Raw genomic sequence first — 18,009 nt, 5'->3', positions numbered from 1 at the left:
AATTCAAAAGCGAAGGTAAAAGCATCCGAAGCCTGGCTTTTGGCACGGCAAACGAGGAACAACCGTTCACAATATTCAAATCACAAATAATACTGGTGAAAATGGATGGGTTAAATGTAAGCCACTTTTGTTAATAATAATAAAATAATGTACGTTTCTGGTAGAATGTCCCATAAACTTAAACATAAACTTCTTCATAAATACATTAAGTAAAAAAAAAACCCTCTTCTTTAGTGTTGTTTTATAGCTAACTAATGAACTGCATTTCCTCACATTTATAAGCATCAAAACGGCATTCATTGTTTTCGTGATAGAATATACAGGATTTGAACTTATCAGATGTAAGAAAGCACAGAGCTCTTTGTGATTATTGGATGCTAGGCGCGCTACAATTGTTTGATGTAGACAGGCCGATGGCCGATAGTGAAATAAATTGCTTTTATTGGCCGATGCTGATTGTTGGCTGATACATTGGTGCATCTCCATTTTTAATTAAAGGTTGGAAGGATTTTTGGGATAAAACAATGGCACTTTGTGTAAAGTCTTCATGTGTCATTACATCCTGTACAGGATGTTACATTCAGGTCATGCTTGCGTCTAAACACCCACTCACAAATGGAGAAATCTGGTGATTTGTAGTAAACATTCTGTCATTATAGTGAGTAACAGCTGAGCAGTTCTGAGCACACTGTGAAGGTCCACTGTTAAGCAGTGCTCTGCTTTCTACACACACCAACACAATTTTTCTTTTTTATTTATTTATTTATTTTTTTGGTGGAATGAGACATACTCTGCTGCAAACAGACACTCACACAGACTAATGTTTATAATGGATACTACAATATCAAAAAGCTATGAGGCTGAATACGTTTGAATACGTGGTCTGTGTGACACACCCAGAGTTACTGTTATTGGCGCCTGATTTGGGACTGACTCACTTGAGTTGACTTCAGGTCTTTCACAGAAATTGTCATCAATCCTGCCTACGTGACATTCATTCTTTTTTATTTTTTCCTCTTGTCTTTTTCCAGTGAATTTTTCCTCACCATGTGTTATTTACATATGCGGTTAAACTGTTCTCTACTTCAGCTGCTTAGAGTGACCTCTGGCAGTGTAGTCTGAGTATATTTCCATTTCAAAGCATAGTCTGAGTATATTTCCATTTTAATTTGCTCTTCTCTGTCTCTAAAATTGTTACCTTTTGGCTAACATCATGATTCCATCCTTTTCAACCACCTGCCTTCATTTTGGCATGTAACGTCAAGAGGGAATACGGAACATTGGATTTCTGAAAGCATGACTAGATTTCTAAAAGCACGAAGCATCCCTTATTAGTACACCTTTTCTCAGCGTCACTTTCACAAACTCTTCTTTGGCATAGTTGAAACTGTAGTGCCCTCATGCAAATCAGCACTTTTGCAAAATAACATAAACTTTCAAGTCTCTTTTTTAAGAGGTGGAACTTAAAGGCTGGAATGTAATTTCAAAGCACCAGACATTAATAATTCATAAATGCTGTTAATAATTCATAACATATGGTTGTTAATGTCTAAAATCCTGCAAATTAAGACAAGAAACTTGAGTTTTTTTATTCTGTCATCTTCTTCTGTGCTTTTGTTTTATTTTTTTTACCCCCTCCCCATTTAAATAAAAATATGGTTGACCACTTTTGTTGTTCATGAACCTCTTTTTCCAATCTTCTTTCAATATATCATCTCTGCTGTCATATAATAACCTTCCCATTAATTCACAAAGTCTCCTTCAAAGCCACACACTTAAACAAGAATCAGATGCTGTGGTTTATATCCTGTGTGTAAAGCATAATCTGTACATGTGAGTTGTATATGTTTGTATTCTTTGTTTTCCTGCTGACTTTTGCGTGCAAAAGCACATGTGATTCCAAACCACCAAATAACAACAAAACTGCAATACAACTCCAAGTGGATAAAGTATACTTTATTTTGAAAATATATTTACACTGGCGATATATAATATACAAATACGTAACAACTGGTATGCAGGGTATCTTTTCTACTCAAGATCCCTGAGTTCAATATACACTTTTGTGTGATCAGTATATATTTGCTAAATATGCCCACATGGAATCTGTGCATTTTTCAATGTTGCAGTTTTATGCACTGATTTTGAAGATTCTGTGGAATATTATTAGCTAAAACTGAGTAATGACACATTTGTTAGCAGAGAGCATCAAAACTGAATAATACTTCAGACTTAATGAACTTTGTACATGACTGTTATTGTCAAAGTTACTGAAACACTTTCATTTTTAAAATAATGTTCTGGAATATAGTTGGCAGTCCTCATTGTCTTAAGTTATTGCCATGTCATATGGTGAACGTACTCGTGTCTTCATTGTCCGACGAAGAGTGAGTGTGAGTTTGTGTGCCTGACTTAAGGGAAATCTCGACAGTGGGCTGTTCATCGCCTTGACGGTACCCTCTTCCTGTCTGCCCGCAGCGCTTGGCGAGTTTCAGAACGTGCATTTTGAAGGACGAGCCAATAAAGACATAGAGCACAGGATTCAGGCAGCAATGCGTGAGAGCCAGGCTTTCAGTGATTTGATTGGCCCGGTCCAGGTTTTTGCTCACCTCACATTCCGTTACTAAAATGTAGATCACATCCAGGGCTTTGACTAATTTTACCACATTATAGGGGAGCTGGGTGAACAGAAACACACCTACTACCACTATCAACACCCGAAATGCCCGCCATCTCTTTCCACCACGTACGCCAGCTGTTGCAGCTTGACTTAACACAATTCCAACCCTGCAATAGCAAAACATCATCACCATAAAAGGCAGAAGAAAGCTCAGTGACACTTCCAGAATTTCCAGAGTTGCCTTAGCTGCCCGCGCCATGCTGTGCGGGTAAACTGCCCGGCAGGTGTTACGCCCACTCGAGTGCTGTGTCTTCACCGTGTAGAACACCATATCGGGCAATCCAAGGACAATGGCAAGTCCCCAAACCAGGAGGCACATGATTATCCTCTGCCTGCGGGCACTGTTCCTGGCTGGGGCATTAGCAGTGGTGGAGCCTCTGGCTAGCGCACGATAGCGATCTATGCTAATACAGGCCAGCAGCAGCATGCTACAGCTAAAGTTGGTGGTGTAGAGAGCTGAAGTGATCTTACAGGCGGTTGTGCCTATCTCCCAGCCATTCACTGCGTCTGCAGCCCAGAAGGGCAGCGTAAGAAGCAGTAGGAGGTCTGCGAAGGCCAGGTTGAGGATGAAGACATCTGTCAGCGTCCGTAAGCGTTTATGGGACATGTAAACTAAGACGACTAGCGAGTTTCCGGCCAGGCCCAGGATCAATGCTAGAGTGTAGACGACTGGCAAAAAGACCCCAGCGAAGGACCGGACCTCTTGTTTGTCGCAGACTGTGTGGAGGTCTTCAAAATCTTTGTCGTCATAGTCACTGTGGTTGGAACTATTGTCATAGTCATGATAATGATAGTCATGGTCGTAATCCAAAAGGGAATTCATCTTGATCTAAAGAGAAAGAAAAAAGAAACAAACATTGAATGGTTTTCATTCAGTTTTTGTTATATGCTCAGAAAATAAAACGAAACAACAACAAAAAAAGGTCAGAAAAAAAAGGATTTTTTTTAAATAGTAAAGGATTCACTTTGAAATAGTTTTGACTCAGATATTGCTAGTAAATTTCACAAATTACAAAAAAGCAAGCAACAAATTTAATTAAACATGGCAGTTTGAAGACTGAAATAGTATTCACTTGTGAAAAGTAAAAACTTGAATAAAAAAAAAGTAAAAAAAAAAAAAAAAAACCTTTAAGACTGACAAATGTACAAATAAGTGAATCAGTTAAACCTTATTAAATTGTGGAATTCTTTATCTTTGGTTTGATAGTAAAAATGTATGTTCATTATTCAGGGCATAATTAGGATCAGCCACAATATTGCTTTTCATTTTAATTCTGTTTCCATTTAGTGGTAAAACTGCTTGTGCATTTTACTACTCTAAGGGGTAGATGGGGTAAAGTTGACGCATACTACTTGCACATACAGTTTTTGCACATACTACTTGTGTTTTTCTGATCATTAACTGCCTTCTAAATGTAATTGCTTTGCAGTTGGACATGTGCTGGCTTCAGTCCATATCAGAATAATCTTTTTGACAGTTACGAGATTATAGTGTGCATGAACAGCACCAAAATGCTGGGAAATGTTCTCCTAACCCCTTAAATTCTGAGATGGTGGCATTTAAGTTTGAATCATGGCAGTAGCAACTTTAAATTGGTCAGAAGTTTTAATTGTGAACTTTGATGGTTCAGTTTAGTTTGTATGCATTTTGTGTGTAGTTGATGATGATTCTAGAAAATGCTGCTTATTTAGCTGGTCTGCTATGTGACAAAATTGTGACACAAGAATAATGAAATGTCTCCTAAAGAATCAGTTACACACAATGTGCATTTCTTTTTGTTGTGTTAGAGCTAAAAGTCGTCTTTCTTTTGTGCAAGTCAAAAATTGCTCACATTTGTGTGACTAACTTTATCTTTGAACGTTACTTAGTTCAGCTGATCCACACGTGTACCTTTGATACGCATGTTTTAAATGACCAATGCGTGGAAAATGGCTTTTGTTCTGCATCAAAAACCATCCTGCTAATTTCTTCCATATCATCATTCTCAGTTAGTGTTCCGGAGGGTGAGATCATACACTACTCAACACAGAAATATCTACTTTTGACTGTAAACTCCCTGCATGTGTGTACAGCTTGGCTGACCAACAACATCCAAGCCACTTGCAGTGTTGTTGTCTTTTTCACTATATACAATAGCTCCAGTGCAGTAGAAATCATGTAAATAAAAGTGTAAGGGCAGCTTTGTGGCACTTGAGCTTTGGATGTATTGTAAATTTAGTAACTTTGCTATAGTTTGTCTGGATTGAGGGAGAGTTTATTTAACCCTGAACTCTTTTAGGTGAACGTCCTAGAAATGCTCACTGCTGGTCTGTCTCGTTGTTTGCATTTCTAAACCACAGATCCTTGACTTTTGCCAGCTGCTCATCTGGAGTTGGACATACCACTGAGTGTACCTGCTCTATCTGCTGAACACATGCTTGTTTAATAGGGGCACCGAGTGGAGCTGATTTTGTGTGTCTGGGTGATAAGCAAGGCAGCTGTTAAAAGATCTATATGTAATGCAGATTGCCTTTTTTTTGTACTTGTTTATTGTCTATTCATATTTACTTTCCTGTGTAAAGTCATTTTTCTGTGCTACTTAAAGAGAATCAGAAAGTTGGTATAACATTTTCTATGCTCCAAATGTTAAAAAAATAAATCAGAAACTATTTAAAAACATTCTAGTTAAAAACATTCTAGTTCTAGATTTAAATATGATCCGCATGTCTCTTCCAGGAAAAAAAAAAAAAATCCCTGTTTTGGGATGGAACTTTTTCCTCTTGTGGAAACAGTTTGGCTCCTGCTTTTGAAATTCTGATGATTAACTACATATTCAGCCATAGCCTTTTTTTTTGGCTGTACAAAATGTCTGAACGTTGTTATTATTATAATTATTATTATTATTATTATTATTATTATTGTTGTTGTTGTTGTTCTGTTTTGTTTTGCTGACAGTTTAAATTTTACTAAATATTTTAAACTTAATAATATACCAATATACTTATGGACTAAAGCATTTTTATGACAAAACACATACACTATTTCTATTATATTTGAATTTTGCTTTATAGTAATTGCTAAGTAAATATTTTCTGCCAAAATCAGCATATAATTTAAATGGAAGTCTTCATTTACCCACACTCAAGTTGTCCCAAACCTGTTTGAATTTCGTTCTTCTGCTGAACACAAAAGAAGATATAGACTTGGTAAAAAAAAAAAAATCTATGGACGTAAAAGGGGACCAGCAACTGCTTGGTTACCAACATTCTTCAAAATATCTTCTTTGTATTCAGCAGAAGAAAGAAATTCATACAGGTTTAGAAGAATTTGAGGGTGAGTAAATCATGACACAAATTACATTTTTGGGTGAACCACAAATATCCACAAGTGTAGTTCATCACATTAGCAACAAACATGTTCAAACATTAGCAACAGACAATGTCAGAGTATTTTATTCTATTCTATTCTATTCTGTTCTGTTTTATTCTTTCTATTATCTACTTTGTTTTCTGAAGTAAAATGTTTTATTTTTTTAAAGTAAAATGTTTTGTATATAGTTTGTTTCAAAAGTTACAGGTTAATGCAGAAAGTGTGTCTGAGGCTTTAGGTTTAATAAGCATGTAAAAAGGTGACCTATTGTTCTTATTTTTGAATCCGTAACAGCTTTTGAATTGTGTTGTGTCGTGTTACCTTAGTCTATTATGGAGCTCAGGGAATTTTACACCCTTTTTATCCTGTCAGTTTAACACTGTACAGGTAACCCCTCATTCCATTCTGCTTTCTCACTGGCTTACTGAAACAAGAGCTTTATTTGCAAGCACATTTTTCATAGTCATATTTAAAATGTTTTCTTGAAACCTACATTTGTCTGTCACTGTTTATTTTGAACTTTACCTTCCCTGTCATAAACCCTTTTGAAGATCGGTAAGCAGGACTTTGCCTTGAATAAATAGATGACAGTGAAGGAAACTAACTGCAAAAGAAATGCATCACACTTTTACACAAATCCAACTGGAGAAATCTAAATACTGACATTTAAAAGCATAACAAATGTCCATTAGCGTAATTTAGCATATTTTGTAACTTTGCTGGAAATTTGTTTTCTGTGTTCATATTCCACTTTCAATGATGATTCTCTAAAGTTACTCTCATGCCTGTCCTCTTTTTTGCTGTGATCAAAGCGATCAAAACTTTTGACTTTGAGTTACCTGCAGCTTTGATGTGACTATGACATGCGAATGCAACGGTGTGTCTTACCTCTGTAGCGTCTGAGTTACACTCCGTCCTGGAAAGAGCTGCCTTCAACCTAGAGAAGTGAAACGCTCTGTTGATAATTGCAGCTGGGCCAAGAGGACGGCCATGGGTGTGTGTGTGTGTGTGTGTGTGCGTCAGAGCAAGAGATTGTTAGAGGAGAGAGAGAAAAAGGGAGAAGAGAGTTAGAGAAAATAAAGAATGACCTGCTCTTGCAGGTTATACAGACTACCTTTCTGTGTTTCCCTCATAATTTTCAAACAGAAGAATTCCATTATATTGATAACATAATAAAACATAACAACAAAACATAACATTAGACTCACAAAGTTGTTTTAAACTGTATAGAAGGAGTTTACTTGTATGATGAGTACTTTATGCAGTCAAACTCAAACTCAAAAAAAAAAAAAAAAAAAAAAATCTTGTTTTCTGCATGTGACTGTGTAAGTGTCTAATATTGTGGTTCCTTTAGAAGGGTTATATAAATGGCAAGTGGTTACTGAAATTAGTTTTCAGAAGTCAATTTTCATAATTTTAGACATGCATTTTAGTTAAAGGCCAGACATTGTGAAGGTGTGTAGGCACCTATTGTAATTGTTAGTGTTCTTTCTCTTCTTCTTCTTCTTCTTCTTCTTCTTCTTCTTCTTCTACTACTACTACTGCTACTACCTATTTTTGGTCCATTTTAAGCCAGCAAAAGTGATAATTTTCAATCAATATTTGAGTTAATTAAAACAACCCAGCATGTTGAATCAAAGATTTAACCCAAGTGGTCATTTAAAATAACCCAACGCTGGGTTTGTCCATATTTGACCCAGCTTTGGGTTACCAAAATAACCCAAATTGGATTGTTTTAACCCAGCCTTTTTTTGAGTATAGATTCCTTAAATCATGCATGACAATTTGATAAAAATTTGTGCCATAATCTTTAATACTTCCTGTCTGCCAGTTTGATTTTCTTTGAAAACCAAACTCCTCCTAGAACATTTAACTCAGATCATTTCCAGATCAAGGCATCATAATAAATAACTTGTTTGCAACAAACAAGTAGGAATTTACTTGTCACTACACTGACATTAACACAACTTAATCTACTCTTTAACACAGTGGTTAAAAAAAAGAAAAAAAGAAAGAAACTCTGTTAAATATTAAACATAGCTGAACATTAAACAGAAGAATCTTTCCCTTTACGAAAAAAAAGAAAGAAAAGAAAAACACATAAAATGACACTTGATTTCAGTATTTACTCTCCTGATCATCCTACTGTATACTCAAAAAAACAATTTTGATTAATGCAACAAAGATTATTCATGTAGTCGCAGCACACAGATTAAGTCAAATGTCCATGTCCAAAAAAGCTTTTTTTTAATTTTTTTATACACACCAGAATGCATACAGTTTTGGAAAGGAAAAAAAACTAAATCTTTGTGCTGCCCTAATGGGGTTAAGGCCTTAGAACTGGAGGAATAAATTAGAGGTATTTTTCCCAACTGGCATATTTCCTAAACTAGTTACAGGCACTGATGCAAGAAATCACTGTGCATATTTAACTTTACAGTCTTTTAACAGCTCTTTCCTAAATGCAGTCATTTGGTTTGTTTGCGTAGAAAAGTAGCTGCAATGATTATTTTTCTAAGGAATGGCATGTTCATTGGTGATAATAGCTGTGAAGGGTGAAATAAACTGTCTGATGGAGGGTCTCGTCTGATTGGTCTAATTCCTTGCAGTAGCTCATCTGTACTAATCTTGTTATTTTAGAGTGCATGGCATTCCAGAGGCCCTGTGTGATTTGTTTGTTTGATTAGAGTCTGGCCGTTATGGAATGCACCATGCAGCTTGCGGTCGTGTGTTTGGTGGCGTGTTTGGGGACAACCTGCAGACATGAAAGGACAAGTCTGTTATATCACACCCTGAGAAACACAACCTGTGTTTTTATCAGAAGAATTACTAACGTAAGGACTGTTGCCAGCACATATACATACACACCCACACACAAACATGCATGCAGGCTTGTGACTAACTGTTCCTTAGGAAAAACACTAGTCTTTCCAGAAATTGTGAACCTTAAGTGTTTGTTTCAAGGGTGTGTGTATCTATCTGGATCTAAGGTGTGTCTTAGTTCTGTGTGGAATTGTGGATTCAACGTTTGGTCCAAGTGCTCTCATAAAGCATGAGTCACAGTGTCAGCAAATGTTGCCTTGTGGGAGTTTGTGGGTACTTGTGTTTTAATTTCCCATGGTTACATCCCAACTTATTTGTTTGTGAGTTATTTTATTTCGTTTTTTATTTTTATTTAATTTTATTAACACTCTGAAAACAATCCAAGGGCTGGGTAAATATAGAACAGAACTCAATTTTACCCAACAAATTGGGTTGTTTATTTAACCTAGCATAATGGGTTGAGTTAACCCAGCATAATGTTGATTAATTTGTACTATACTAGTTTATACATAAATTAATGTTTACAGATTAACTTCTAAACTTTAGTAAAATTCTCCACACAGCCACTGGTTTGCATGATAATTTCTGTCACGATCGCCGGCTGGAGTGCACATGAGCTCCATTAGAGGGCACGCCACCCTGAACTCTTGCCCTTGTTTTCTGGACTCTATATCCCATGTGTCCCTTGCCCCTCATGTGATCATGTCATGTGCTACCCCTGTCTGTGTGTTATGTTCTAATTGGTTCCTAGGTTGCATGTATCTTGTTCTTATTGGTTGGTTTTGTCATGCGTTCTTTTTGTCTAGTATAAAAGCTGCTTTCTCAGACGTTAGGTGTGTTCGACTACAGACGTTAGGTGTGTTCAACTACAGACAGCGGTCAACAAGATTATACGAGAGCAGTAAGGGGTGGAGTTGAAAATGGAGTCAAACACTTTTTGCTCCTGGTAATGACGATCACACGGGGCCTCATTTATAAAAAGTTGCAGTTGCAACTGTCAGAAAATTGTTCTAAGATTATTTCTCAAAAGTGTACAAGTGTGATACAGAGAAAACAAATGTGCACCCAAAAACACATGCGTACGCCTCTCTTCCGGATGTGACATTTATAAATCGCAAATAATCTTGAAATTGTGGGCAGCTGACTGGTGTCTTGTAAACACACCCTAATTAGCTATTTTACCAAAGACATGCATCAATTCGATGGTGCTAAGAACTGCTCTTTCCTGAAGTGGGCACAAACACCCCACAATAATTAACTCAACCACTGGGTTATGTCTGACTCTGGTGCTGGGTAACACTAAAATTATCCAAACACTTTATGAAAGACAAGCTCTACCTATTGAAGAACTGACAGAAAAAGACAGCCCAGGTTGTACTTCCAATTTGAGGCCTTTTATTTAGTATTTTAATTTTAACATGATTTTACATGACTGATTCAAATTCTTTCTTTCTTTCTTTTTTTCTTTCTTTCTTTCTTTTTTTTTTTACTTTTTTTTTTTTTTAAACAGACAATTTGCTAATTACGATACTGGTTGCTTGGTTATTTATGTATTTATTTAAATAATATTTATTAAACACATTTATTGTTTATTTGCTCTATAAAAAACAAACTGCCTCTATACAAAAGTATCTATAGCCATTTGAAATTATTGGGTATGCCTACATCGTCACCTGGAACACCACTCTCTTGTGAATGAGCCAAGACATTTTTTAATATAACTGTGATTGTATTCCTCTGAAAGAAGTGAGCTGGGTGAACTGTCCCTTTAAAGACAACTGCTGCATTTTAATCACAACCCATTCAAAGATGCTACACACGTTGCATGAGCAGTTGTTTTTATTTTGAATTAGACTGTATAATAAGATTGTTAAAAAGGCACCTATTATGCAAAATAATAAATGTGTGTTGGCAGTGTGTGAACACAACCACCCTACAATGATAAAAATTCACCCACTCATTTTTTTAATCACCATTAAACTAAATCAGTCTCATTAGACATGCCGTTTTGATTCTCTGAGCAGTGACATCACATAATTGATTCAACAATGTCTAGTAAGCAAACATTTTTTGTTTTTTTGTTTTGTTTTGTTTTGTTTTGAAGAAGTTTTTTTTTGTCCCACTTTAAATTAACTGCCCTTAACTTACATTTACTTACATTTAAATTAATTATTTGATACAAAGCACTTATTGTGCACATACATGTTTTTGCATTGTACTTATACTTTAAAAAATACCTGCTTGTAATTACATCAGTAATTAATTTCTGTAATTACATTTATAATTACACTGTTAGCCACCTTTACCCATCCTTAAACCTACCCATACTACCAAACCTGTCCCTAATCTTACCCGTATCCCACCTCAATAGCGGCAAAAGTGTTTTGCAATACAACATGAACACATTAAGTACATTATACTTTTTTATGTAAGTACATAGTAGTTAAGGCCACCTAATATAAAGTATGACTGTTTTTTTTTTTTTTTTGGGTAAGTTGGTTTTGGTATTTATGTCATGCAGATGATTCGGTCTTAGATTGTGTGTTACATTTTAGGATTTAGGATTTATGCTGTCTGATGCAGGTTTTATCCCAGTAAAACAAAATAAATAAAATATGTACATTTAGATTTTTAAGGATGTTTATATATTTGTATCTAAAAACAAGACAATGCATTGTATCATATCCAGCACTTATGCATTCAAACTAAACTGAGCCTTTACTCCTTTGATCTGGCCAATATTATGTTCTTATGTCCTTTGGAGAATACTGGACAATAAACAAGGAAAGAATGATTGTGGGACACACCCATCTGTCCCTTGAATCACAGATTGGCCCCAGGCCTCTGCATGTTTCTCTTGCTGTATATTATTTCAGCTTTGATTCATTATGTACATTATGGCTTTCTGTGAATGATTTTCGTTATAAGAGCTTTGAGCATTGTGTGTGTGTGTGTGTGTGTGAGTGTGTAAGTGCAAGTGCATGCACATGCTAACAACTGTAGTGCATGCCCAAAACTTGTGCTACACTCATCAATGCATGTGCAAAGTCCATGCTAGTGTGAGAAAGAGCTCCCTCTAGAGGAAACCCCTCATCACTTAACATTTTGAACATATTGAAATTCATAGTGTTTACCGACTCAAAATCCTGCCAGAAAGGATCAGTAAATCACACATTCTGACCTCATGCCTTTAATTAACCAGTACATAGTATCTAAATAGCAAAGATAACAAATTGTTTAAAATGTGTCTTGTGCAAAAAATATGTATCTATCCTTTTTAAATCCAGACATTATTAAGTTGTGTATACAATGTGTCATATAGGCCAAATTGGAGTAACACGTGGTCTTTTATTAAAAGGCAAGAAGCCACCAAAATGTCAATATTGTAGCACTAAATTGTTTAGAAAACCTACATTTTTGTCTGCCCATTTTATGTATGTATGTATGTATGTACAGTATATAATAAGATAAGGGTTTTTTATCAGGACAGACTTTTAAAGACATATTTTGTAAGATTGACCCTGAAAAACTTTTACAATTTTTGTCACAAGCACATTTTAATGTTTTTAATGTTTGTATGTATTATATTATTGGTATGTTAAACAGGCTGTGCAATAGCCTGTGACACTGATATGTCAATACATTTAAATAAAACAACAGCCCTTACCACTGACATAACAAAACACTTGACAGTATGTCCATAACAATGTCCTGATTACCACTTACGACAGCCTGTAAAAGTGTCAGCACTGCTTCAGAAAATAAATAAGTAGATAAATAAATATCACACAACTTGCATTTTTTGATATTAGAAACATTCTATATAATTTACAAACTGTTTTCCTCAAGGGGGGAGGGGTTGGGTATTACTATGACTGGTATAAACGACCGGTATTACTATCCTTGTGGGGGCATTTGGCCGTCACAATGTATGGAATACAAGGTACATACACAATAAATCTTGCACACAATAAAACCAAAATGACTGTTTGTACACATTACTTAGTGGTAAATGCTCATGTAGCCTTTCTTTAAAAAATATGCCATCAAGGTAAATTTTTTTTTTTTCCTCCAGGTGCTGGTAACGCAAAGTGTAAGATTGCCATAGTCATGTGCAGGAGCAAGTCACTGGACTCAAGTAGTGACAGGTACTGGATCTCTGACATGCACTCCAAAAAAAAAAAAAACAACAACAAACAAACAAACAAAAACGTCTATCAACATAACCATGTTGAATTAGCATCCTGTCACACAGGCATTGGCAGATCTTTTGCAATCTCTCTCTCTCTCACACACACACACACACACATGCACACATTCTGGCATTAGATCCTGTGGTCAGCACTGAGATCTACATTGCCTGCATTCTTTCACAAAGCTGACTTTAAACAACACAGTACAGCTGTGCTTTGACATGCCACTGTACTCATATAGACTTTCATCACATTTTACTGCAGAGCTCATTAGAACTTTACTACTCTTACATATTAATTTTGGGGATTTTTATGTTGCAACATTGAACAATATGTATGTCTAAGCCAGGGGTGCTCAACCCTGGTCCTGGAGATCGACTTTCCTGCAGAGTTCAGCTCCAATTCTGACCAAGCACACCTGAACCAGCTAATTAGGATCTCAAGGAGCACTTCATAATTACAGACAGGTGTGTTTGATTAGGGTTGGAACTAAACTTTGCAGGAAAGTCGATCTCCAGGAACAGGGTTGGGCACCCCTGGTCTAGGCCATAAACCCTTACAGAGCTGGTGTCTTATTCATGTTCATGGCACTAATGGTGCAGGCTGAATTATATGCCCTAATCTATGGAGTTAGAAGTTTGTCGTTATGGAGGATTAGGAGTTCCACTTAAATAAAGTAATTATCAATTTGTCAAAAATGAACCAATGTATTAATTTAAAAATATAATTAAATGACTTATACAGTCAATGTTATGGTAAAAAATAAATGAACCATCTTTTCAAATTGACATGTATTTAATTATTTTGTAGATACTATGGGTGCAACAGTACAGTTCAATCATACCTCAGTTTTTTTGACCATGGTTTTCAGTTCAGTTTGGTTCTGATGGCTTGGCATGTCAGAGTGAAACAAGATAGAAATTAAAAAATAAGATAGAAACTCTTGAACTGATTAAACATGAAGACAATAAATACTCACCTGTGAGAATATATAGTTTATCTGTGTTCTTCAAGCCATCTCAGATTTTTTCATAATAATTAAGTATATTTATAATCCAGTTCTGATTGGCGAAGCCTTTTTTGCACAGTATATGATATATTTTCAGAAGATTGATAATCCCAAAATAAAGAAATTTGTTGCCAGTAAGTTACTGTAATTAAGATATATAGTAGCAAACTGTATTTAATTTACAGTTGCAAACTGTACTGTTTTACAGTAAAATACTATTAAAAAGTCAAATTCATCAGTATGCTACTGTAATTCATTCATTTTAATATAGATTTCAGTAGATTTTATAATTTTTTATATTGAATTAATTTAAATTTATTTTTTTTTTACTCTACTTAGGTACTACTGGCATTCAATTAAAACTGACACAGTAATTACAAAATATCAAATTCTTTATTTAAAACAATGCATGTATAACACTTCAAAATACAGTCTTCACTGCTGGAACAGTGCATCTTCACCATTTCTCCTGTTTTTGCAGTGCATTATGTTGTATCCTCTGAAACAAAAAATCTATAGGCAACAGAAACATAATGGGGAAAAAGACATGCAGCCAAAGAATACATAGCCATGTGTAAAACTCAGATGCTGCTCCAAAACGTGGCCACCACCTTTGCTCACCATCCACTTTGTTACTGACAGGAATGTCTTCTCTGAAAAACATGAAGTAGAAATGGCACACTTTTAAAAGGAACACCCCACACAGAATACACAAACTTCTCAAAACAATAGTTGTTCTCTTACCATTAACTATCAGTCTAAGTGTGGTTGGCATGCTCATGTCTTTCTTGATTTGAGTTGCCTTTAAAACACAAACACAAAAATTGCAGCAAATCTTAAATTCCATTAAAAAAATGATAACAAACTACTTTTTAAACTAGAAAAGCAGCTAACAGTTAGCCATATAATTTGTTTAACCTGGCTAAAATATGATTTTATTTTCTCAGTAGGCTGCGGGCCAACATTAACTACTAACAACACCTGAACAAAATTTCACATTAGTTAACCCAATGTTAACAATATAGAACCCATTATATATACTATCTATTGTGGATGCGGACAGTAAAGTGATGCGCCAGTATATTTTTCTGATTTTCCAATCATTACAAGTGATGCAATACATCCAGGGCAAATCGTATCAATCCAAATATAATAAATGAGGAAAATAAAACGACCTCAATAGAACGCCGCCAATGAGGCTGTTAGAGCAAATACAGTAGTATACAGCTATTTTAAAAAATACAGTAAGTCTCTGTATGTGGGGTCTGATGTCACAGAAAATTCCCATGATGCAGTGGTTATTACAGTTATTTAATGCAAAGGGAATTTGCAGTATTATACTGGGTGATATAGATGGGTGATGGAGGTAAGACTTGAGAAGCAAACTTCATTCTCAGCTGTCAGAGTCAGAACTCAGACATCAGATGAAAAGCATTAAATACCAGGAAAACGTCCATCAAATCTATGCCTATTGTAGTAAAAATAAACACATTTTTGTGTACTGTAGAACTGTCTTATGAAATCAATATTTATTTATATGCAACAGTTCTTCGGTCTAGAATTAGAAAATCTGAACATATCACAGCAGTCCTCAGGGGGTTTACATTGGCTTCCAGTTACATTAATAACGAATGACTATAGAACAGTCATTAAACTGAGCGATTTGAATGCACAGTCTGCTTTGTCATACAAATACATTGGTATTCAGTAGGGCCACATTGTCAATCTGTTATTCAAAGTCTACTTTAGACATTAAAATAAAGAAACTTTTGAAAAGTGTTTTCCCGGAAGTGCACGAGAAGTTGACGAAATTGCAGAAGGCTCTGTTTGTGGCCAGAATGCAATATACCAACTCCTCCTTCACCACCCTTGCTGGGGGTCTAGAGAGGGGGCATATGGAGGTTCCCCAAGCGAAGAGGGCAATTGTGGTGCACTTTGCCCGCAAAATGCCGCCGCTTGACGGGATCGCCCCAGGCTCCCATCCAGAGCCTGTAAGTTCTCTTCAGGCAAGGGCTTACACAGCTTCTGGACAAGCTGTGTCCACCCTGTATGCCATGGCCATCCTGCAGGTGTACCAGGCCAAGGTGATTACGAGATCTGCATGAGGGTGGTCCTGACCCAGAGTTTTTGCAGGAACTGGGTTCAGCGACCAACTATGCCCCAAGGATCACAGAGTGCCTTACCAACATGTGGAGGCACCAGATGAGTGCTCAACACATCCTGGTCTGCAGTCTCAGCGTCTGGACATCTCATGGAGTTCTACAGCACTGTAAGATAACCAAGCGAACGAGAAAATTGCTCTTTACTGACCATATGGTGGCTGTCTGCCGGAGGACAGATGGTCAGAATGGGGCGAGATCCACCTCTCATCCCCCCTTCAAGAATGGACCCAGGTAGGTCAGTTGGCCTATCTTCTCTGGGTTGCTCGCTTCAGGAACACTTCGAGTTAGCGTTGCCACCTTCCTGTAAAAACTTGAGCACAGCACAGCGTTTCTACAGGCAGGAGTGACATTAGAACAGGTGTCGAGGTACGTTGTTGTCAACTGGACGAGGAACAGGTTCTGTTGGTTGCGCCGTATCGGCCAACCCAAACCTGGTTTATCGACCTCATGCTTCTCGCAACAGCCCCTCCCTGGAGGATTCCCCTGAGGAAGAACTTTCTTTCTCAGGGGATAGGCACGATCTGGCACCTGCGACCTGATCTTGGAACCTGCACATCTGGCTGCTGGACGGGCTGTGGTAGACTTCTCTGGCCTTTCATCTACGCTCTGGAGGGAGGTCTATTTGTTGAAGGCTGTTCCTCTTGCCAAGAGGAACCTCAGAGATGCTCAATCGGTGTGGTACTTTCCTTCATGCAAGAAAAGTTGGAGCGGTGGCTGCCCCCTTCACTTCATAGATGTACGTCACTGCCATCGCGGCCCACCATGATGCAGTGGACGGATAGTCCCTGGGGAAGCATCACCTAATCATCAGGTTCCATAATCATCAGATCATTCAGTTGAGCTGAAATATCTGTCTCTCAAGACTTTGCTCCTGATCGTGCTCACTTCCACCAATAGGGTGATAGACCTGGATGCATTCTCGGGCAACCAATTGTGCCTAGAGTTTGGTCCGGCTGATTCACACATTACCTTGAGACCCTGGCCTGGTTATGTGCCCAAGGTTCCTAATACTTCTTTTCGAGATCAGGTGGTGAACTTGAAAGCACTGCCCATCCATGCTTTGCGCACTTATGTGGAGCCTGAGAAGCTCCGAGCAGCTGTCTGCTTTGGAGGACAGCAGAAGGGGATAGCTGTCTCCCAGCAGAGGTTGACTGATTGGTTGGTGGACGGCATCACCTTGGCGTACTAGACCCAAGGTGAGCCATGTCCCCTGGGAGTGAGGGCTCATTCCACGTGTTGCCAGGAGAAGTGTTGCCTTATCGTGGGCATTGGTGCACAGCACCTCTCTATAAGACATATGCAGAGCTGCAGGTTGGGAGACACCTAATGCTGGGTACACATCACAAGAAAATTGGGCTGATTTTTGGCCGATTTCTCCCATTCCGACAATTCTAGGTAATATCCTTATTATCTTGGTGGTTCTAAAGATTATCTTATCAGATTTTCCAGTGGTGTGAGGTGTGTTAAGAGTGATAGAATCTGCTCAGAAGAATGTCAGAGGCACCCCGTTAAATATTTACAATCAAAAATCCTGATGTGTCGGGGGAACCCTGAGGACTAACGCACGTACGATCTAGAGATTATCACGTTAAAAAAAAAAAACAATATCCAATCAGAAAGTGAGCTGACAGAAGATGGAAGCTGACCCCCTGCCTCAAAACCATGCAACCAAAATCACCCATGCATACATGTACTGTATATAATTTTTCTCTCATCTTTCCACATTATTTGTATATATATATATATATCTATAGAGAGAGAGAGAGAGAGAGAGAGAGAGAGGTGTGTGTGTG

The 18,009-nt window shown here is 37.2% G+C and overlaps 2 protein-coding genes across 2 annotated transcripts in view; one reads left to right on the top strand and one right to left on the bottom strand.

Annotated features, from left to right (window-relative positions):
- Positions 1-18,009, top strand: part of acad11 (acyl-CoA dehydrogenase family, member 11) — an 89,979-nt gene that overhangs the window by 60,429 nt on the left and 11,541 nt on the right. Inside the window, exon 14 of the mRNA XM_051098068.1 lies at positions 12,928-13,000. Within this exon, the coding sequence (XP_050954025.1) occupies positions 12,928-13,000 (73 nt within the window). The remainder of the gene's footprint in view (positions 1-12,927; positions 13,001-18,009) is intronic.
- Positions 1,936-7,040, bottom strand: ackr4b (atypical chemokine receptor 4b). The gene is made up of 2 exons (XM_051098074.1): positions 6,918-7,040; positions 1,936-3,509 (listed from the first exon to the last, which is right to left on the bottom strand). The coding sequence occupies exon 2, from the start codon at positions 3,501-3,503 to the stop codon at positions 2,346-2,348; it is 1,158 nt and encodes a 385-aa protein (XP_050954031.1). The 5' UTR covers positions 3,504-3,509; positions 6,918-7,040; the 3' UTR covers positions 1,936-2,345.

Source organism: Labeo rohita, chromosome 24 (assembly GCF_022985175.1).
Source record: "Labeo rohita strain BAU-BD-2019 chromosome 24, IGBB_LRoh.1.0, whole genome shotgun sequence".
In the NCBI taxonomy this organism is placed as follows: Eukaryota; Metazoa; Chordata; class Actinopteri; order Cypriniformes; family Cyprinidae; genus Labeo; species Labeo rohita.
This window is presented reverse-complemented; position numbering and strand designations above follow the sequence as displayed.